This window comes from Takifugu flavidus, chromosome 4 (genome assembly GCF_003711565.1).
Source record: "Takifugu flavidus isolate HTHZ2018 chromosome 4, ASM371156v2, whole genome shotgun sequence".
Classification (NCBI taxonomy): Eukaryota; Metazoa; Chordata; class Actinopteri; order Tetraodontiformes; family Tetraodontidae; genus Takifugu; species Takifugu flavidus.
In genome coordinates this window covers 5948625-5972354 of record NC_079523.1, presented here as the reverse complement: position 1 = coordinate 5972354, position 23730 = coordinate 5948625, and the positions used below count along the sequence as shown (strand labels likewise).

At 47.8% G+C, this 23730-nt stretch overlaps 1 protein-coding gene and 1 long non-coding RNA gene across 4 annotated transcripts in view; one reads left to right on the top strand and one right to left on the bottom strand.

The window, feature by feature from the left end:
* The window catches only part of cdh4 (cadherin 4, type 1, R-cadherin (retinal)), a 129237-nt gene that overhangs the window by 31968 nt on the left and 73539 nt on the right, over positions 1–23730 (top strand). For 2 of the 3 annotated variants that reach the window (XM_057031406.1, XM_057031405.1), the window contains exon 3: positions 22815–22838. The exons of the other annotated variant lie outside the window; for it this stretch is intronic. In XM_057031406.1, coding sequence (XP_056887386.1) covers positions 22815–22838 — 24 coding nt within the window. The remainder of the gene's footprint in view (positions 1–22814; positions 22839–23730) is intronic. 3 annotated transcript variants of the gene reach the window in all.
* On the bottom strand, positions 6913–8082 carry LOC130524915 (uncharacterized). Its single transcript, XR_008950279.1, has 2 exons — positions 7140–8082; positions 6913–7026 (listed from the first exon to the last, which is right to left on the bottom strand). It is a non-coding gene; the product is annotated as an uncharacterized LOC130524915 (long non-coding RNA).

Below are 23730 nucleotides of genomic sequence, written 5' to 3'. Positions count from 1 at the left end.
GTGGGTGTTCGATGCATCCAAAGTGGCGCAAGTATTGATCACACAAAGGAGCAGCTATTCAAAGGGGATTGGATCCAGATAGAATCTGCTTTTTAAGCTTTCCCTGAGCTTTGGGAGAGTAACTGCTGGTGTTATTGACCCTGAAGTCTCCACTGGTCCAGGAGAGGATGGTGTTGTGGTTGGTCGGTGTCGTTTAGGTGCAGAAAACAATATTTTAAGTATAGGATCCATCAACCCGGTCAGAAAGCTCATCTTAACACAGGTTTTTTGAAACTCCGTCATCGGACATTGCGATCTAAAGACGGCTAAAGCGAGACATTTTCACGCTGTGTGCGGCACCGTGGCGCCGGCGTCGCGTGTTACAGTGTGTTAAGTGTGAACGATGTCCGCCAACGGCTTTTAAAATGTAATGGTTTTCCAGCGTCCGGCCGGAGTGCAGGGTGCGTTCGCAACATTGCTAAGGTGCCGCGAGGGGGATGCGCTTAAATGGATGGTACAAATGAACGCATCCGGCCCGACTTCCCTTTGAAAGGCTTCGGTGATGAATAGGGAGCCTGGTTATTCTCTCAGTGTGGGGCTCTAATAAGCCGAGGGATCGAGTCGGGGCCCAGAAGAGGAGCTCGATTTAAACCATTCTAAGAGTGCAGGGAGCATGATTTACGACGTGGGGCCGACCGTGGCGTTGTTTCTCTCAGACCCCCTTCTGTAGCCAATCACAGTCAAAACGCTGGCCACTTCCTGGCCACTTCATGGCTGCGGACCCAATGTGGTGCCGCTGCCTACGCTGTTGTCACGGACTCTAATCTATTTGATTGATTATGAGTCTAATCCCTGCATTAAACCCTGGATTTCCTCTTGTGCTTTCACCACGAGGAGGCTAAAGACCATTTCCTGTGTTTTCGATCCTCTCTTTTCTTCATTCAGGGCCTATTTTGTGTTTTATTGGTAAAGGTCAGATTTGTTTTACCTGTTTAACACATTTAACAAACACTATTCTCCACTAGTGAGGTTGAAGGCGGTTTGAAACGAAGGAAAGCAAACGATCAAAGGAAACTCATAAAGGCGCTCACAGTATGCTGGAAGCCTACACAAGGAAAGAACCTCAACCTTTGAGCGCGTTGCACGAACAAGAGCCGAGACACTGACCCGCACCGACAGAAGGGAAGCAGGAGAGGGGGTCTTCCATCCGGCCAAGGTGTCATGATACAGAAAACACATTCAGCTCACCTCAAAGTGCCTCACTGCTGCTTTTCCACTATCCTCCTCTCCTCCTCTTCAACAGCCCGCTTTGAAAATACAGTTAGAATGTGAAAGAGAAGAGGAAGGACATCTTCTTCAGTCTGGTTCCAGGGATTTGCTTGGAACTCTTGAGTGCTGCTAGAAATGGATACAAACATTGTGAAGCCTCTACCATTAGTACGTCACGTCTGAGCCTGGCTTTCAGAATCTCAGTGTTCCATCTTCTCCAACTCATTTAAAGGTTTAGCCTTCAGTGACTAGGGCTACATGCACAGCCAGGTCGCACTACAAACCAACACAACGGTAGCTAATATTGAGCTAGCGAGTTTGCAACGCAGACGTAAACTAGGAAAACCATGGACAGTATTGCATATTCGTATAGACGGATATTAAAGTGCAGGAGTCAAATTCTGGAGTTTGATTTACACTTACATGTGCTTTTAGATTCCAGTTTTAGTCAGACTAAAGCAATAATTCCCTTTAGGTGTCACCTTAACCTACCGAGTGTGTTCTGTTGTTGGTGTGTTTGAGTTAGTAACTAAAATGTAAATAAGTTTGATTTTAAAGAGACGTGAAGGCCGAGCTGTGGCTCAGCTTAAGGATAAAAGCAACAACTGAATCCCTGATTAATTGGAAAAAGCTCTAAATCAGAATGAACAATTTCCTGTTAATGTGCGCTGAATCTGCTCCTATGATAAGAGCAAACGTTCCGAGGACGTCCAGCTGCCCGCCGGGCAATCTGCAACAGTGGGAACGATTCTTTCAAAAGAAACGGAACAAAGTAAAGGCGTCCTATGATGTCTTAAGCGGATTGGAAGCAAATCACGTCAACCTGGGAGTGTGTGAAGTGAGTGGCAGCCTTAGTGGACGGTGACGTTAATGGAGAGTGGGCTCTGATGGACGGGGAGGTGAGAGGATGTGAGGCCCGCAGGAAGCGTGGTTTGAGTTTCTCTAAAATTGGCGTGTGGCTTAAAGGCAAATCAGACGCACAGGTGGGTCAGTGGCGATAGGATGTGGAAGCCCTTGGAGGCACACTCGAGGACGGAGGAACTTAATTAGTTTTGACAGAGAGACACGGCAACCTTTTGGCTCGTCTGTCACCATTTCTGTAACAAGTTGAGATAAAAATGTATTTTCAGGCTGCAGCTCTGGCACTGGATAGAGGGAAGGTGTGTGTGTGTGTGTGTGTGTGTGTGTGTGCGTGTGTGTGTGTGTGTGTGTCTCATTACCCTAAGAAAATGAAACCAAAATGTTTGCACGCACACACCCATTAGTGATCATGACTTTGACCTTTGACCTATACACTCCAGTTGTGTACGCCCCAGGTGAAGGGAAGTGGGCAGCCCGGGGAGCAATGGGGATTGGGTGGATTGCTCAGGGGCACCATGATCCGTCCCTGGATCGGAACTGTCAAAATCCCAGTTCCTTTTCAGTGAGTTATGAGCGTTTGCTGTGCATTGATGCCGTCTTTGAAACAGTTCAACAGACTAAAGTACGTCTGGTTTTGGATGATTTGCATGTCATCGACAGCTGCTGCAACGTTTCCCTGAACTGTCCCCTCAAAAATGCCAGTTCTTGAAGCATTTTTAACAGTTGGAAGCACATTCTTTGCCAGTGAGTAAAAGCGTGATTAGTGTTGATTAGAGTCAATTAAGGTGCAGCGTGATGGTGATTAAACTGAAGCCCTGAATAGAGCTCATTTAAATCAAGGAGCAGATTTTTCTTTGTCAACGCTCATATGCAAATTTTGGACGTGCCGTTTAAAGCCGTTCTTGAGATCTCCAGAAAGCTGCCGTAATACGCGTGAACACAAACGCCAACAGGCGTGCTCCGGTTTAGCAGAACCTCCAAATCCTCACCTATGGTGGTCTCGAGTGGGGATTCAAGAGGCTTGAGTGTGCCTGTTGGAAGGAGTCAGGGAGACACCTGTATGTTTGCTGTGTCGTCATAGCAACAGTAATACGCAGTAGCTGCCGAAACATGACTTCTTTTATGTAGTTGTATGAAGCTCCACATGGAGGTGCCTCAGTAATATGTGTCTTCTGGTGGTCCAGAATCTCATATGACAACAAGCAATAACAAAACGCTTAAAACCAGCCAGCTTTATGGTCACAAAATCTATGAATAGTCCCGTTTGTTGTATTTTGTATCTTCGCATTAATCAACAGCATTATTTTATTCAGCCAGTGGCTAGTTCATGTAATGTTTGAAGAAGCCAGTCTCCTTTTAACGAGCTTTACTGGCCTAACAATCTTTCCAATCATGTAGCTTTTGCTTCACGTTAAACTGTTTCAGTTGCTTTTTCTTATAGTCCAAAATTGCAAAATGTCGCGTGTTCATTTTCTGAACTTTAAATTCATTATAATTTCAAATGAAACAAAGGGGGGGCAGCGTGTCCGGCCCAGCATGTAATGTGTGTTAATGTTAGCTGGACCTCCGGGGCTGCTCGAGCGAGGGGCTGGATCTGCCCCCCGAGGAGGGATGTCCACTCCTTCCCCCATCCTGTGTGCAATTCGCCATATGCTGATGCATTATGTTTTCCATTATCTATTACCACTCCTCTTTTTTATGTCTTTCTTTTACTGCGTCGCACCTCCCACGGTGCCAGGCAGTGTTTGATAGAGCGTGTTGATTAAAGGAAATGTCAGTGCATTCATTAGTGATCCCACGGAGCCTTCTGGCTGGGCTCGCCTGGTCACATCAGGAGTTGTGCAGATGTTAGCAAACGCTTCTGTCTTTTGTTCCATCAGCGTCCACGTGCAGCTCTGTCTGCTTGAGCACGGACCTTTAACTTCACTCTCACAGCTGGACACTGTTTCTTTTGCTTGGGGGGGGGGGGCACAGCTGGCCAGACGTCCATGCGGAGCGACGCCTGAGGGAGCGGCGTGCAGCTGGCGGAGAGCGAGGTTCTGCAGCGGAAAGAGGGCGAGAGAGATTGTTCTCGATATTGTGCAGTGTTAGAGAGGAGCCACCGTTGTGGATCGTCCACCCGGACGAAAAACGCTTTATTTAAAACGGAAGGAATAAAACTGCAAAGATGAAAGTTACAGAAGTTAAACTGATGTGAGAACTCGTCCAGGTCCCAGTCAAGGTGGTTTAAATGGAAGAGCTTTGGAGGACGACTCCTCCTAGGTGAGACCGCTGGGCTTTGAGTTAAACCACTTCATTTTTTCAGTCAGAAACGAAAAGTAATCAGATGAAAGCGGCGCCCCCGGGGGGAGGCCGGTGTAGCTTTAGGGCACAGTGTGGTCGGAATGACGATCTCGGTCTCTTTCCAACCAGCAGTACGTTGGAGATACAGAACTCTGCCTCCCGTCGGGTCCTCGGTGCTGCTGCTTTCATGAATCCCTGCAACTTGTGAGCTCGAGTCCCGCTTCGATGTCTTTGGATGGAATTTGCTTGTGTCAGTGTGGGTTTTTGCCAACCTCTCCAAAACAGCGCACATGGCCGGGAGAGCAAACCTCCCCCGTGGTGTGAGCGTGTGGTGTGGGCATCCTCACCCCTGCTGACCGCAGCAGCTCGGGGAGCGGACCGAGGGATGGATGATGATATTGAACTGCAGAAAGAAGCTTAAATTGATAATCACTTGACACCAGAGTGGAGTGTGGATGGACAAAGGTCATCACGCCGTGACGGACTGTGGCTGGACAGAGAAGCTTCAGCACTCAGGCCTTAAAGTGTGTGTGTGTGTGTGTGTGTGTGTGGTGTGTGTGTGTGTGTGTGCTCAAACTTGAACAATCACCTGCAAGCCAAGCACAACTTTGAAAAGCTTGTTTTTGTAAGGGATGATGAGGAGGAAGCTGCCAGCAACAACAGCGCTGAAAAAGCCAAAGGTATCCCTTAACTCTTCGCTAGCAGCTACTGTAAGACTGTCATTCTGAGGGAGGCGGTGGCGAGCCGCTGCTGACAGCCGTGGGTTCTCCAGAATCTCCTCAAGGCAAAATCCACAATTCACGTCGCAAAGAGGAAGAAACTCGGAACGATATTTACCGAAAGGGAAAACGTGCGTTCTGGTGCCTGTGGGTGTCGACAACAGGTGCAGTGTGCAGAAGATGGACACGCACGACACACAAGCAGTTGGAGATCGTGACCTTAAGGAAAACCTGCAGCTCCACTCTCACAGATGGGATTTCTTAAAGATTACAGTGATGTGGGCACATGATTGGATGGAAATGCTTATTTGGGAGGCAAAAAGAGTGAAACCTTGTGGAGTTTTTGGTCAAAAGGTTGTTACGAACCCAGCTGAGGCAGATTTTTCCATGTTGAACACCAGTTTCTGCTGAAAAAAGAAGACCGTTTCGGTATAACCAACTGGAAATATGTACTTTGTGAGCATTAATCCTAGAAAACGGGGGAATTTAATTGGTATGCGCACAATTCCTGTAAATGCCAAATGTGTCACGCACATCTGTGCGAAAAGGCGAGAAGAACCTTGTGAAAGCATCAGGTAACACAGGGCCAAATGAGAGCAACGAGACTGGAACAGTTTCTTGATTTAACGCCATTATTGAAGCACAATGACCGCAATTAATCCTGCGAGTGACGCGTGGGTTCCACATGAGCCGCCTCCCACGTACATTCAGTGTTGGTTAGTCGGGCATTATCATGGATTCCCATTAGTGTGTGTGGGGAACAAGACGGGCCTGCTGGAGGCACAGAGGGGCAACCTGCCCCATGACGCTGAGGCAGAACAATAAGTACAGAGGGGAGAAGTTCAACGGGATCCAGCTGCGAGAGACACAGATGCAGCTACAAAATATAGCAGAGCGAGAGTGTGTTAATGAGGAACCACATCACAGCAGCGCATATGGGCCGCCCTCGCGTTTAGTTGTGGTTTTTAGTCTTCAGATGAGCCTTTCAGAGTCCTCCATCACAGTTGAGATGTTTTACAGGGCAGACTCGACTGGAATGCTAATCAAATAGCATTTGCTATATCCTCAGATTTGGGGGTTCATGCTGCAGTGCAAGGGGAAGGAATCAGCATCACAGAACAGCCTTTGTGAGCTGCTCTCAGCTGGAATTCCATTTGTTCCTTCACCAGGATGAAATGGCATTGATTGTTGGCTCAGATGTCTGATAGGAAAGAGGGAGGAGGAAAGCGGGGAGGCGAGAGAGAGAGTCAGATAGCGTGGCTGCAGACAGAGATGTGGAAAATGATATGCGGAGGCAAACAGTGAGAGATGTGGGAAAGTGCGACGCAGCCGATACGGCTTGAAAGGGAGGAGGAGAGAGAGAGAGCGAGCGAGGGGAAAATATGGGATTAAAGAGGGGAGCTGGGCATTGCTGCCATGGAAGCAGGTGGCGTCTGTGTCGGCCTCGTCGTTAGATCCTCCTCGGTGGGAAACCTCATCAGCATTCCCGCCTCAGATGTAACTATTATCAGAGAGGAAGAGAGGGAGGAAGGAAGGGACCTGGCTGCTCAGAGGGATTAAGTGCTCGCTGTGTACTCATGGCACCTTTGATTCCTGAAAACTTCTGAAAACCCTTCCTGTCTGGAAAATCAGAGCGCAGCCTGGCATGGGCAGCATCTTTGCATGGATTTGACATGAATAAAAGAGTCAAAGCAGTTTTCTTCCTCTCAAAATTCCTCTCCCTCCATCAGTTTACAGCAAATAGGAAGATTCATACCTTTTACACACGCTCAAAAGCTTTGTGGTTCCTTCACTAAAGCAGTCAGGTTTTAAAAGCAATTTAATTACAATTGTAATACATATTTAGACCTTATAACTGTTTGTTGGGGACATCGTGGCCTCAAAACAAAGACTGACAGAAACCAAACTTGCAAATCTGTAAGACAAGAAAAGACAAACTCAGAAAATAAAGCCTAGCCTGGCTGTTGATTGACTTACTCCCACGGCGAGCCAGCAAACATAATGCATTTGATTTGTTTTTAGCAATACCTTATTTTAAGCAGACGGCCTAGCCTGAGTTTGTTTTCTTTTTTTGGTATTTTCAACTAATCCCAAATTTAGCTTCCTTCTGGATTTCCAGACCTGAGCATCCAGGTCTCCTCGGATCCCCCTTCAGGACTCGAAGGATCCCTTTAAAAACCAACGTCGTCTCATCAGAGACGCCGTAATCAGCCTGAACAGAAGCCTCCCTGCTGTTGCTCCTGTGATCCCAGCTCTCAGGCTCTCCTCGATCTGTGACACCATCGCAGATGTGAAAGGCAAATTGAGCTGAGCTCTGCCGGCGCGTTGAGTCTGGTTTACAGGCTGAAAGCCCACCTGCGGGTGCTGCAGCGCACACAAGCTGGGGAGCAGCGGGGGAGTCCATAGAAAAAGGCTGCATAGAGGACAACAGAGCCAAGCGGTCAAATGTTTGTGAGCACAGCTCCTCAGCACATGCAGTTCCCTCCTCTCTCTCAGTCTCTCTCTCTCTTTCCCCTGTTTTCCTCTGTATGCTAGTGCAGACGGCAGCCTTCCCCCTTTACTTTTCTCCAGGGAGACACGGTCGACATGCTGACGGCTGAAGGGAATTTGTTTGGCACATCAAGTATGAATCGTGTTGCTGTTATTCTGGACAGCACTTCTATAAATCTGAACTGCACGGAAGCGTGTAAAGCTGCGCCGCATGCTTTCTTCCCGACGCTCCCCTGAAAAATGGCAATATAATAAAGGAATTCTTGCATTTTTGGGGACCGGCGCTAATATTGTCAAAGACGTTGATACGCCAACAGCTCAAAAGGAGCTCGTAACATCTCATCTGTGCTGAGGAAGGACCTGACGGTGAGCGCGCCAGTTTAGCTCCCAGTTGCTAACTTGCTGTGTGTACAGTTGTGGATTGTAAGGTCGTAGGTCAACCCAGGACGAACAAACTGGAAAAATCTCCTCTCATAGTCGGTGAAAAGAAAAAATAGAACAACGTAAATCTCCTTCATGGCTTAAACACTGAAAATGCTGATGTCACCCACAAATCTCGTCTGCGTTTGCAGTTAAATCGAGCAGCACGATTATCTTGGACATGTTTCAGACGTCAGTCCATCTAATGTTAATGCAGGAGCCAGAGAGTGAATCTCCTTCCTGCCTGCGATGTCAGTCCACTGCATTCATTTAATTAGTGACTAATTTACTGCATTTGTGTTTGAAAAGTTGTCCTAAAGCCCTGCTCTTGCTGACTTGGCAGACCTCCCTGGTTTCACGCTGACTTATTTAGTCAGCACAGCAACGCTTCAACACCCACGCAGAAAAACAACATGCGATCCATGCTAATGCCAGCATCTCTTTTCCTCCCTCCCTTTTTTGTGTAAATATGTCAGTTCAGTGAGACGGCTCAACGTTGACGGGCGGCTTGGCGGTCTGAGACCGCGGCGACTCCTCGTCCGGCGTTTGTTTACACTTTAGAGAGCCCATTATCATAGGACGGCTGTTAGTGGGGGTCAAGGCCCCCTAGACCTGACAATCACCTCCCTGTCTGCTGACAGACGGCTGAGTGTTCCTCACGCTGAAGGTCAGAGGTCAATCGACGATCACATGCCACCACATTATGCACTGATATACTGTAATGCACCTGTAGGCGGACATGCACAGTGACTTAATTTTACTGGAATTGAAAAGGCCTGAGTTTTGATCAGTTCCTCGGTGAAGTTATCAGAACATCACTTGTTCCAAAAACATTGGTTTCATGATAAATGTGTGTTTTTGTGGGTGTTTTTCTCTCCACCATCACTGAGCCAAACGAGCCGTATCGAGTGTAAACAACAGACAGGTGCAACACATGAATGACTAAAAGGGCCCTTTCGAGGTTTGAGGGATTTGAAGACTTATTTTAGTTGTAATTCTGGAGCTGGCCAGCTTCTGGGTTGCACCTTTAATCGTGGTCTTTTAAGAACTACAACTACTTTTTTTTTTAGCGCTAAGCTAACTGAGCGGCCATCACCTTTGATGTTCTCTGATGTTTCGGGCCTCACTAAACTGGCCGCGTAAGAAACTCCGCTGCTTGGCAACTATTTAATTTGACATGAGTGGATGTCTCCACGGATGAATGCTGCATATAATTATACATAAGAAAACAGTTTTGTGTGTTTTAGAGATAAGATGAAGGGCAGAGTGTTATAATTACGCACAAAGACTGGAATGGAATTAGACGGCTCCACTCCGCGCTCAGGAGAACCATCTCTCCCAGTTGGAATAACGCCTGGGACTGAGATTATTGATGAACCTTTCTTTTATTGTTCTGCTGACTCGATAAAACACGGCCTGGCGGCAATATCTGTGATTCCAAACGCTTTTGCCATGTTGGAAATATATACATTTTTTTTCCTGTGTGGGAAACGAGAGGATGTAGGAACAAACGCAATAAAAACTAAACACAGGAAAGAGGGGGTGGGGGTTACAACAAGGTCGATTCCATTAAGAGGGCCTGAGGATGTGTGTGTGTGTGTGTGTGTGTGTAGCGCACGGCCGGCAGCCATGTTGAGGCTCAGCGTTCATCAATCATCAGCTCTTACGTTGGGGCCGTGACAAAGGAGGCAGAGGGGAGCTGATTTGATTATCGCTCTTTCTGAAAGGGCGTCAAGACCATCGCCACAAGCAGCATCGCAGTGCACGAGATACCTTTCTGCGCCCTGTAACCGTAGATTTTTTTGTTTGTTGTTTTTATTGACAAGCGCTACCAGAATCACATCCCTCCCCGTCCACTCCACCAGCTCAGTGGAACCAGCGAGTCTCCGGGGAGAAAACAACCTCTCCAACGGCCAATTACACCATTAATTGCTAATCAGATCAGATTTGGTATAGCAGTAAATGAAGCAAAGTCTGTGTGTGTGTGGGTGGGAGTGTTTGTGTGTGTGAGTGAGTGTTTGTGTGCGTGGGCGGGTGCGGGTGCGTGTTTAACCATGTGCCTCGATGCAACGCTTGCTCCTGTCATTACCAATCAGTGGAACTGGATCAGCTAATTGCAAAACTCCCGGCCGTGTTTGTCTTCCAAAACGTCCCTTTGTTTGGCGACTTCAGACGCTCCGCGCTAGCGCGGTGCAACGGGCGGCTCTGGCAGGACCGCGCACAAGCATCTGCCGTTCGCTGAAACCTTCAAAGCTGTATCAAAGCCGGCCCGTCGTTGTCTGATCAAGCTGCTGCCTTTTTTATTTTAAACAAGAAAAGAATTCTCACACATTTCTGTCCTTCCATCCCCGACTCATCTACCTGCCCCCCCCCCCCGGATCTCTGGACCCTCTGTATCTCCGGGGGACCATGAGGGCTGAGAAACAGCGCGACAAGTTAAACCTTTTCTTCCGCTGATGGTGCAACAAATTGTCTGTTTCAGCTTCCATTTTCCTTTCGCCAGTAAACAAGCCCCAAACAACTCAACCTACACACCCAGAAGCCACAATCCAGGTGGGGTTTTTGTCCCAGCCTTGGATTTGAGGCTGTAAATCCGTTGGCAATATTGCAGCTGCTGTTGAATCCTGACACCATAAAACTACCAGCAATTCTAAATCAGGTGTAGTCATTTGATTCATTCGTTCATTCAAACCAGGAAGGAAACATTCAACATCTAGCAGTTGCCTCCATGTTGTATTCAACACCACCCCTGGCCCCTGACCCCCAAAGCAGGCTCCACAGGAACCTGAGGGGCCCCCGGTACAGACTTTCCTCACATGTACTAAAGAATTTCCTGGATTAACGAAATCCTTTGTGTCCTTCAGCTGACCTGCTGGGTCACTACCAGCGGTCCTCCCTCCTGTACAGAAAACTTTGGAGTTCTGCCCCTGAGTCTGAGGTTACGGCCTCTAATAAACCGCCCCTGGTAGTCAAGCTGGGAATTTGGGGAATTGGAGCGCACACCTCAAGCAGCCGACTTGTTTGGGATTGGAAACAACCACTTTAGTTTGCCTCACAGAAGTCCCGTCCCCGACCTCCTTGTAATGGAGAGGGTAAGAGTGTGTGTGTGTGTGTGTGTGTGTGTGTGTGTGTGTGTGTGTGTGTGTGTGTGTGTGTGTGTGTTGGGGGGGATTAACCTGAACCCACTGTGCAGCTGTTACCCACCTAGACGTTGCTGAACCATGTGGAATTGAGCATTGAGGCAAATTGATCTGTCTTACACACACACACACACACACACACACACACACACACACACACACACACACACACACACACTGTAGAATAACATAATAACCCCCCTGTTTATAAGCCGTTTCATTGTACTCGAATCGACTCGTTAGAGACACGACCATTGGAGCATTCAGATTTGTCGTGTCAATTTTTGATTGAGTTTCCAGTTGATTTATTTTCTTGGGGAAGGCGGAATCAATGGAAATCTCATTAAGGTAGCAGGTAAAGGTCACGGCAGATGTGTAAATGTACACCCCGGCGATTCTTAATGTCCTTTTTTTCCTTCTTTTCTCGTCAAAGGCACGCGGTTGAATTGCGTCCCGATCAAAGATTTAGTGAATACGTACCGTCGGCTATGAAAACTGTCTGTCATGGATCATTAATTAATACGATCCATCCGTGTGAAATAACAATCAATTTTAGCTGCAGTTTGAGTTTTAATGTTAAACACACTGCTGAGCTTTGACAACTCGTAGTAATGCGTTTATACAATCATTTTTTAAGATAATAATGCGCTCATTCATGTTCACTCATGGGTGTGATTATGTTATTTATTGACCATAATAAATAAATAAAGTTCCTTATGGCCTCTAAACTGATTTTGTTTATCTTTAGTCACAATTTCAAATATGTGGTATTTCCAACCCGTGTGCACTGTTTTCCTGCTTCATGTCCGATGATTCTCTCCAGCCGTCCTCTGTTTACCCTCATCGGGGGGGGGGGGGGGCTTTCTCAAGGGAGAGAGGACACCCTGGACGGGTCACCAGTCCACCGAGGGGACATGTGCAGGACTGGGGCAGAGAGCAGGAGAAGACTGATAACTCTACAGAGAAGGACCCCCAAACTTTGATACCAGGCAGCTGCACTAATCATTTTGCCATGTCCAGTGCATTCTGGGTAAACTGTTGGATTGATAGTGACTAAGCCACCCGCACGTTGGCATTTATTAACTTGTTTTTAAAGCAAAATGGGCCGAGCAGTCTTGCAGTTGCTGCTCCTGGAGGCTCCTCGCTTTTGTCGAGTGCCTGAAAGTTGTCTGACAGATCCAAACAATCCAAACACTCAGACTCGTACCTCCTCAAGGGCGAGTGTTTGCCCTCTGTTAGCCACTCTGTCCCACCAGACTTTAGTCACTGCAAAACTTGCTCTGTGGACTGCGGCAGCTGAGCACTGATCATTTGAACCGGGTCCAGTGACCCACCGATGCTGGGTGCTTGATGCTCGTGCACCATCGTGGGGTCCACACGGCCCGGATTACTGCCTGTTCCATTTGCCTTAATAGCAACACCCAGCATGCACCACTGATTATCTCCATGGCTAAAAATACTGACCCTCTCCACGATGATGACATCAGTTATCCGCTGGAACCTTCCCACACGTGCGCCCTCACATGTGCCACAACTCCCCCGTTTCTCACCTCCCTTATGCTTTTTACACGGATTTCAACCCCGGGGGCTTGATTTAGATGAAATGCCACTTTTAATGGAAAATGTGATGGAAGCTAAACAACAGCTCGCGATATTGCTTGCGTAAGTAGGAAGGCCAGTTCCATGGCGATATGAGCACAGGGGGCTGGTTTCTCCCTTGATTGTACTCTTTAGTAATTCATTGGGTCGCTGTGTGATATTAGTGCCAGCGAATGTAGCCCTCAGGCAGGCACCGCGCCTGAACGGGCTTCTGCAGGTCCAAACAGGCAGAGCAGGTGCGGGAAAGTCACGATAAGTGCGTCGGCAGCTCTTCACAACCCGTTTCATCCCTTAATTGCTTGTATGTCACAAATGCGAAACAGGCAAGCTGGCAGTTTTTACACGGTTCAGCCCCCGAACGTCACCGCTGCAAAAAAAAAAAAAACATTTCCAGAAGCGCAGAAAATGATCCCGATGCGCCGCACATGCGCGTCTCAGCCTCAGAACTGTTTACAAGAATCTCTTCAATTTTGTTTACATCAGCTGCCATGCAGCAAGGGTTTCCATGGTAACTTGGGCCACCCAGAATTCCCATTTGCCTGCGTAGTAATTAATTTATTTCCATTGATCTTTGTACGCCCTGAGCTTTTCAGCGGGGTGGCCAGGAAGCCAGGAGCTGCATTGTGATTGAATGCGCAGTCTATCTTCACAAGCCATCGCAAACCAGCCCCCACCAGGGAGCATCTGGGCGCCCGCCAGACGGTGTTCTTTCATGCTGCAGCGGTAATGATTCATTTCATCACACGAGACACAAGCCGGTGGGATGCACGTTTGGTCGTCAGACTGCCGCCACTTCCTCGCCCGTGGTCACGTCGGCGGTGCTGGCGGCCTTTCTCACCCGGTGTTTGTCCGCCCTGTTGCCTGAGCCTCAACGGTGAGCGCCAATGGGACGCCATGTGACCACATCATCAAACATTGTCGCTAGCCGGCTGCTACATCAGCAGAAGTAAAGTGAAGTCACAAACGGGCAACATGCCGTCATTAGTAGCGCTAGTTGCCATGGTTCTGGCCTTACTTGCAATGAATTTGCCATCGGCGTAGCTAGAATTAGCTTCATTAGCTCATTATAATGAGCGATTTTAAAATACTGGGAACGATTCAAAACATGGCTAAATATTTACATGTATTAGCTAATGATTTAATATGGGACTGCAAAAATATGACTTTTATTACTGTGGAAACCAATAATTGTGGTTAATTACATTTATGTGCGTCCTTTTCTTCATCTGCTCTCTGCCATGGCGTCAGTGGGCGCCGCATATCGGAGAACATTTCTCTACGCCTCGTTTCAAGTATGGCCGGGGTTCATCATCAAGGGCAAGGGCTAAGGACAACACAAGGGCATAAGAAGGATTCAAGCTAATTTATGTGCCATCTTATCTTGATCAGCTGAGGGTTCCTCGCATGCTTCCTTCCTTCCTTCCCTCATGCACATCTGTGATTCCTAAGGCCAATTTTCCTGCAAAAGAAGGAAAACCGATGAATATAGAAGGGAAGCAAGAGTGCACCTCCATGTCTGCTGCAGTTAGAGAAGTGACTCGTAAGTTTAAAGCCTGGTGTTGTCATAGAAACAGATTTTTTTTTCCTTTGTGCTCCTGACAGACAGGTGGGCTCTTTGTGTGTGTGTGTGTGTGTGTGTGGTGTGTGTGTGTGTGTGTGTGTTGTGTGTGTGTGTGTTGTGTGTGTGTGTGTGTTTGTGTGTGCGCGTGTGTGCGTGCGTGCGTGTATTCAAGGCTGATAATAAGGATAAAGATGTCATACTGGCATAAAGAAACGTCACCGTCCCCGAGTGCCGAGGTGGCGTTGGCCAGCGCTGCATTGTCCCGGGCGGCCCACCGAGGGTTCTGAAAGCTGTTCTTTGTGCCTGTCTTTTAATTGAATTTGAAGTGCGTTCCCCATAGGGCCCGTTGGAGATAACACACTGCGGAACCGGAGATGTGACGCTGTATTAACACGGTTCTGCGTTTGGCTGTTGATTATGAGACTTTGATGGGAGCGACTGAGCGGTGAGGAAGGAGGAGACAGGAAAAAGTCCAATGTCGCCTTATCACAATTCGGTCCTTGTAGCTGCACAATTATCTACTCAAAGAGAAGGATAATAAAACTCATTACTATTAGATCGGGATTAAAAGAGAGAATTGCTCTGTAATCCTCCTGCCGACCACTGTCACCATCATTTTCCAGCATGTGATCAGCTCCAGAATCGTCCTGGCACCGTTTCCGTCCTGGGGTAATAGGTGGCGTTTTGTCTTGTTCATCGTGACGTCAGCACGGCCCGCCATTGTAATTAAAACGTGCGTCACATCTTAAAACGTGCCCCCCCCCCATTATTAGACGAGCTGGGGCTGTTGTCTCCGCGACACTTGGAGGTGTGATTCACGTTCGTCCCGAAAACATGTTTATTTTTGGTCACAGATTCGTTTAATGGGGCTGTCAAAACTGATGAAAATTAGAGGTGATGGCGGCAGCCGATAAGCCCCCCCGTTATTAGACGAGCTGGGGCTGTTGTTTGCCGGCTTTAGTTTAGCCAACACCATGAATTAATGCCTGTTTGCGGCTCGCCGGTGAGCGGAGAAAAGCACCGTAAAACCGGCCAGTTCTGAGTGATTAAAGTTTGTTCACGAAAAACTTTCAGGAGCAACAAAAATATAATTTTTATTTTTAATGAAGGGCCAAAAACGTCTATAAATGTTCAGTAGTACCGGGGTTATTCTTAAACCCATTTTGACCGACTATAGATTTTTACAGAACAGTAGTAATCTATCCAAGCTAGATGGGTAATTAACAAACAGCAATGGCATTTAATAGCAATTTCCTGTTTCTTTTAATGCACCATTAAGTTTCAAATTACCGGAAAGGTATCATTTTTACTTGGAAAAGCTTGAGGAATGGCTGCAGGCCCAGTTTTAGTTTGCATTTGCGGATTAAAAAATGTATAAATGAACTATGATGAGTCTATAAAAGCGCTTGTCCAGCTGAAACTGTGCCAACATGCTGCTGTGTGTGTGTGTGTGTGTGTGTGTGTGTGTGTGTGTGTGTGTGTGTGTGTGTGGTGTGTGTGTGTGTGTGTGTGTGTGTGTGTGTGTTTAACCCAACGTGTGGTTTTATCCAGTCTGAGCAGAAGGTAAAAGCTAAAATAAGCAGCATTCAGATAGTTGACTTGATCTTCCGGAAAACATGGTTCATGTCATGTTTGACTTCTTTCACAATTACACAAGGAAAAGAAAAACGGGGGGAATTATCGACCTCTTCACGATCAATAACAGCAATCTTAGCGATTCACTCCTATTGTTTGTAATTGGGTACACTGGCTTTGCGCTACTGCTTTACAATTTGCGGCGCGCGCACACACACACACACACACACACACACACACACTCAAAGCATGTGAAGAGGCCACAGACGGTGTAAAACCAAACACGCCTTTTCTCCTTTACAAGAGCGTTCTCAAGCATGTTCTCTGTCCACTTAGTGGCTCCTCGTATCTAAGTGCTCCGTTTGACCTTCTCGCTGCGCCCACAACTTAGACTTGTCACAAAACTTGATCCCGTCCTCCTCCTGCTCTCTGCCATTTTCCTTGAACCACATGCAAGGATAATGGCGTGGAGGCAAGCGTGAGCGCTGCTGCTGAGCCATTACACTAACGGGTGCAGAGATAAGCTCACCTTAGGCTTAGAAGGGTTTGTTTTGTCCAAACGGTAACTTCAGATTCCAAATCCGTCCCTTTTCCAATCACCCTATAAATGTACTTCCACAATCTGTTACCTCAATGCTGCAAATTAAAATGGAAATGTGCTTAATCTCAGCTAATTCTGCTCTTTTCTTCTGTAAAATGTCCTGATGGCAGTCATTTATTTGCTTCTACCTGTCAGACTGTTCCTCTTTGAGGATGTCAGAATGAACCATTTTCCTGGGAGTAAATGGACCTCGGCCATTGTGACAGTTTTGTGCCAGTTTTCTTCGGGAAAATAAGCTGCTTCGAAACACAGCACACGGGCTCTGACAAAGCAGTTTCTACTGTAGATGTCGAGGCGTCTCATAATGTGCCTCCTGCACACGCATAATAGATCTGTAAGAGACCCAGGAGAGATTGTTAAAATAGCGCGGGAGGTTAGCTAAGACTAGCAGGCAAACGTTCCCATGTGGGAATCATCAAATATGTGCCTGAGGGATTGACGGCAGCCTTTAGCCGCCTCCTAATAGTCCGTCATTGGACAGATGCGACTGCTAAGATGAGTCCCAGGTGAATACGAAATACTTCACAGTACCTGCTAGTTGTCAATAGCAGCGGGCAGAGATCTGAGGGAGGAGAGAGAGGTTGCTTGGCGAGGAGACAGCACTGCTCTTTGTAGCCCCTGATGGTTAAATGGGGTTGGGGGGGTGTAGGAGGTGAAGTGGTTGATAGGCTGACACAGAAGAAATGCTGCAGAGGAGCAGTTTGTGCTCGCGTTTTTCTGCATGCAAGCAGCATCGCCGAGAAAAGAAACGAGCCGCGCGAGGCCTCAAAGTGCTCGTCAGCGTCCACTTTTCCCTCCATCATCTCTCTCTGCGAGTCCGCCTAAAGCATCTCTTGTCCTCCCAGGCCTACACAGAGAGCCCCCCCACCCACCCCAGGGCCTTCCTGTGTCCTTTACCAGTCTTAATGGCAGCCATCTATTTAATTTAAGCTATAGTGGGAAATGCGATTAGTTTCAGTAGGCGGGAGAGAGAGAGAAATTTATGGAGAAAGAAAAAGGGTGGAGAAGCGTCTGATTCTGCCAATGAAGCCTCACGTGGAGGCAGTTTAATGCTTCTTTCCATCGCTGCGCTCCACACAGTCAGCGGGATCACACAGCAACGGGCGTGACGTCGAAACAGGAACGACGACGCGAGGGTGTGCGTTCTGACCAGGAAACGGTGCTGAGTGCAGCCAGGAACGCGTGTGTGACTGTTTGTGCGTGCGTTGTACCCACAGATTTGCGCGCGCCGCCGGCGTTCTGTGCGTTCACGTCTCTGCCTTCAGAACACACGGATGCCTGAAACCCCTGCAGCACCTGCCAGCTCCTCCCTGCCTCCCACACCAGGGCTCTGCTTTTTAACTAAACATCTGGCTGTGTCAGCACCAGTTCATCACAGCGGGGACCCCCGCCCACCCTCTCCACGTCTGCATGTCGGAGAACAGCACTCGGAGAACAACCGCGCCACGCGTTGTGACTCACAGCGGTTCCGTCCTCATGAGTGAGGGCTGCGCATGCATATTCATGTGGCGTTAATCGCGCCGCCGCGGTGGAAACTGCTACCTGTGACGCATCGGCAGAGCTTTCAGGCATGTAAACGCCAAATGTGCCAAAAGGTCTCTACATGCATGATGTTTACATGCTAGCAGGCTGCAGAAATGAACTAGCTGCTACCTGGAGTGCATTAACATTAAGGTCGAGTCGCCCCCATTACGGTTTATAGCCTCCCGGGGAATCGCTGTTACTCATTTTAGCTCCGAGAAAAGTACAAATAGGTTGCAACGAGCAGGATCAATTTGAGATTTATGGCCTGACAGAATATATTACACTGTTACGCTTGTGAGAAGAACAAGAGTGCTTTCTGTCCACCTGCTCCGTGTTGCTGGAAGTCATTGCTCTTAGACAGATTTCCCTCTGTGGGGGGGGTTTAGGGTTTAGAGGGGGTTTTCTGTTTGATTCTTGCCTCTTGAATATGATAATCAAACCTCTTTAACGGTTTTTACTGGGTGTAACTAAGCAGCGATTATTTTATCATGTCCCTGGTTGCTGACAGGAAGAACCGGTACCTTTGCCCGAGCCGCTCCAGCATCTTGTCTTGAAGCTTCTTTTTAATTGGTGGATGAGCTCCAAATGGGCTCTCTAAGGAGGATACCACTCTGTTAGCATCTGTGGCGTTCCCTCATAGACGGTGTCAGAGAGCCGTTGAGAAGCCGGTGCTGAGAACAGCCACAACCTGAGGGTTTATTTACTCCACTGAAGTGCAAAAGTTCACCAAAACTTTCCGAGTCTCTGATTAGAAAAAAGATTAAATCATTAAACCGCTTGGAAATGAATGATGTTAGATGGGATCGGCCAAGTAAACTGCTGAAAAATAATGTCAAAGGTTAGAATCTCTGCGGTCGGAATGATGCTGCTTTTATCAGCTTCTTCACCTCACCCCCCACCCCCCCTTCATTCACTTTAGACCTCTTCAAGCTATTTTGAGCACATTTGCAGAAAGAAGCGCGACAATTCCCCCAGCGATTGTTCCCATTATGTAAATCTGACACAATATTTCTAACAGTGGTTCTTCTCTGTCAAGGAGATATGAGTGTTTGTGTGTTTACAGCTAATCACGTGCGATGACCCGCCTCATGCACACGTCAGATGTTGAGGTGTGTCTGTTAGGACTAGACGATACGTTCCGCTCCAGCTCCAGAGCCCCGGGGGCTGGGGGGGCGATGGGACTGCAGCTTCACACGAGCAGAGACGTTCTGTGTGACAGGAGCCCTCTGCCGTTTTGAAATATTTATTCTGGCAAATGTGTTTATCACACTTGGAGAGAGGCGGCGAGATTTTGTAGCCCAGTGGGCGACGCACGTGACCTCTGATTGATGGAATCCTAAAGACCTCTCTCTTTTTTTTTTGTTATTACACATTTAACGGACCGATCAAAGTGAATAATTACACTCAAACTATAGAAGAGAGTGTGAGAGCTGGCAGCATGAGTACAGTCTGGAGCGAGACGTTTTAAATAAATCAGGATGTGCTGAAGGGTCTCATTAACCATCCGGGGTTCTGCAGACGCGCCAGTTTTGCCGGCATGACAAGTGTTGCGCGGGTCACGTGATCACCGAAGCAGCACCAGCGGAGCATTTGCCTGGTTTGAAGTGCTGTTTGTCATTTGTGTCACGTCGCTCTAAACTGTCAAAGACGCACATGTGCGCATCCTGTTCAGTATATTTACACCCACGCAGAAGCAAACAAGAACGTCCAGAGCTATTAAGCTAATTCAAAGCTGCCATCTTACCTCAGGCTGAGGTTTTAGGTGGCGTCGCCGCTAGTTACGGCACAAATGAACTATAAAACAAACACAGGAGCGGCTAAAAAGATATGATATTTCAGCGCTGAGCTAAAGTGAATTTTTCCTTCTTGAAAGCAGCGCGGCAATCATCCCTGAGTGTGTGTGTGTGTGTGTGTGTGTGTGTGTGTGTGTGCCCGTAGAATAACACGTCAGGGGCAAACGCAGCAGATGGTGTTAAAAACTAAAATGGGTATTTAGGAAGTGAGAGCACGTTTTAAATACACGTCTGTCTAATACACAACCTCTCTGGGCGCTGGTCACGGTTTCTATGTGGCGTTTAGAGTGTGGACGGCACGATAGCTCGCTCCACGAGGGCCCTATTACCAGCAAACGTTAATGCCCCGTGTCATTGTGCTTCCATTCACTCACTTTAGTGCAGTAATTAATCAAAATAAACATACAGCTCTTGACAATAAGGCTTTTATATTCAGTACTAATCAGACAACTCATTAGGCAGTAATGAGCCGACTCTGCCTGCTCTTGTCGTGTTTGGGGGGAAGTTGCCACATGGGGAGAAGTGTTTCGTGCATGTGCGTGTGTGTGTTGGAAGAGTAGAAATAAACACGGGTGTGCCCACACACACACACACACACACACACACAGGAACAGCCGGCACTCCTGTAGTCCCTCTCCAATTATGGCAGCATCTCACCCGGGAAGAAGCCCACTTACCCAGCATTCACTTTATGAATAATTGATTGTTTGTGCCAGTGTTGTATTTGTAAACATACGTTTGCTCTGTGATTAATAGTTTTCCAGACATACTCATTTGTTCAATTTGATTAGACTCTCAAATGTATTATTTATTAGGTGAAAATGCTCTGCTGTTATTAGTCATCAGGAGGGCAACGGGAGCGTTTGGCAAACGGCCCAATGTGAACGCGGTTTACGTTGAGTGTGTAATAAATAAGCCGGCGAGGTGTTTGTTTTTCCTCTTTTTGCTGTGTAATTATGTCCGCAAGTGCAAGTTTGCCTTTCACTTAAAGAGAGACACCACGGCTTCATTTGGCCCCCCCGAAGGTCGCAGAGGGAAGTTACTTTGCTGCCTTCTACGAGGCCACATATGCAATCGGGGGCGTTCATATGCAATCGGGCTGTGTTTCCGTGCAGAGAGACAGAGCTCGTCGGTCATGGAAGCATCAACACGCACCATCTTGCTAACAAACGCCATCAGTATCACCCCTTCACTTACATTAGCACTCTTCCCAAACATCTATTCAGCTCGCCAAACTTAAGAGAGGTCACAGAAAAACTATTTTCCTCATTCTCACCCCAACCAAATCAACTCTGACGGGAGGGCAACGCATCCAGACCCTGATGCAAACGCCCTGTCCTGCAACTCTGGGAAAAACCCTGATGGAGCTGTTTCATCATCGGTGTTTGCGGCCGCGTCTCTGACTGTTTGTGCATTGTGGCGCCGCCACGCTCCTCGGGAGTTCTAGCAGGCCGAGCACACACAGAGAGAGAGAGAGAATTGCTGCGGCGCTCTGCACCATATGCCAAATAAGAGCCTGTCTGCCAATTTGTGAGGGATATGGGCAACTGCTAGCAAGGCTGAATTCTTGACAGAGGGAGATGAATAATTTAAGATGTGGGGAGCGAAGTTCTTTATATATGAAGAGGAGGAACAGAGACAGTTGGGCTGTCTGGGCAGAATAGCTCTCATTTAGAAAGAAATGTGGCTCTTAAACAAGTCAAAGCTTTTCAAAAGAGTTTGAATGCATTTAGAGCAAAGAATGCCCCTGTTATTATCAGCCTGTGTGTCGGATTCAAAGCAGGAAGGTCAGCGTATTCATATTTAATGGTACGCTCAAAACTGTGACTGAACCACAGAGAACAGGAAAATACTTTGCACAGCGCTCAAAGCACAAGTGGCACCGTTTTTGTCATGACCGCAAACGAGAGTCCAGGCTCTGCTTCTGCAGGCGGCCCCGCTGCGGCCTGACAGGCTCCGCCCCCAAAGCCCTGATTCACTCATGCAGAGCTGATGTTTGCTTGCATGTCCTCTGCAGTTTCACTTCATTTCCATCTTCTGGGGTGGTCGGAGTGGAGCGGCTGAAGAAAAACAGGCAGGAAATATGCACCAATATCAACGCAGAGATCACCAACATTTGTATTTTCAGTGACAAATCATTCAAGTTTGAGGACTTGTGAATAGAGAAATCCTTGCAGTAAAACTTCTGAACACCTCGGAGGACGCGAGAAGGTCAGGGAACCAGCAGAACGGCGTTCCGCTCTTCCTGTCATCCAGCTGTGGCGCCAGTGTTGGTTGGCGTTGTGAGAAGAATTATTGTTGTTATTACTATTATCGTTTCAATGCTATAGTAAGTATAGTAAGTAGATTTAGAATGTTTAATCAAAAGGAATGTATGAGTGTTTGAACCAAGTATTGAAGCTGTTAGGTACCCAGCACTGAGAGGTACCATGTTCAAGGACACGAGGAAGTCGTAGAGATAGGAGGAGAAGGAATCATGAGGTCAGATTGACATAAATCTTGTGTGCACCAAATAAAAGAGGAGAGTGAGCAGCAGACGGACGGAGTTGAGAGAGGAAGCTTGAACTGCTCGTCAGCTCTCCCTTGCAAGGCCTCCTGTTGTTTGCGTGGTTGATCTGAGTCTAGTGAACGAACAGCGCGGGTGACCAAACATCACCCTCACAGCGTATTTATGCGTGTGCTGCTATTCTCCTGCGTCTGGAAGATCACAACGAGCGTTTGGCGACATTGATAAATCCTGCGGCTCGAGGCAATGACAAGATGTAAAAGAGAGAAAACAAAGTGCATCCTTGGTTGAACGGCGCCGCCGGGATAATCAGCAAAGACGAATGTGAATGATTACACAGATGTGACAGAGAGATAGTCCTCTGTACGTGTGTTAGCGTCCAGATAGTCCCTCTGGCCTCGTTTAGCATTAGCAGTAGCGCGCCACTTTTCCCAGTCCGTCATGATCTACTAACCCCCCCCCCCCCCCCCCTTGTCTCCCTCTCTCTGTTGCAGATTCCACCCTGTCCAGCGAGCGTGGTAAGAACCAAAGTCGCACTCTCTCCTCATTAAGAGCGTTCTGCGCTGTCACCAGCAGCCGATTGGCCGTTTGCACTAATTTGGAAGGAACCATTCTCTAATGCTGATCTTGGCGGGGGGGGGGGCACAAACATCACCGGCACCACCAGGAAGCTACTTTACCGCGGCATCACTCTGTGTGTCACGACCGATGTTGAAAGTAGGAGGGATGGAGTAGAACGCAATAATGAGAGCAGCATGCGCAGACCCATGTGGCCAATCAGAATATTGAGTTTGGCACATCTTCCCTGCACGCCTTTTACCTCCACCCACTTACTCAATTTACCCCCTTTTGACTCGCGCTTTTCAATAAGAAGCCAATAAGGAATATCGCCTTCCAGCTTTATTGGAACACTTCTCCACGGAGGAGAGGTTTCCCTCTAAAGCTGCGCGTCTTCTCGGTTTATTTACACGTCCTGTACTCGCTCAGAAGAACCTCACAGTGGCATCAAGCAAACATCTCCTCAGGTCTATTTTTATGTGTGGAATCCACTGGGGAAAGCTTCAATGATTTTTTTTTCTTCTTTATTGTCCAAAAGGCAAATATTTGGCGCTCCATGAGACGTTAGCGCCGCATCACAGCCGCCGTCTTCACGGTTGAGTGACTCCTGCTGGTGGAAACGTTGCCAATGAATGAATAAATAACACAGTTAAAATAGATTCCAATAGTTGAGAGATGAGGGGCAGAGCAGGAGGAACCTCCGTTTTATGTTCAGAATGTGGCCAATTTGTCCCAGTGCCCACTGGATTGAACCCAGGACATGTCCTCGACGGCCCCTCACCAGCTCCTTCTGACGTTCTCGATGCCGGAAGTGTGAAAGACTCACCTGGAGCATGAACGGAGAATCCCACT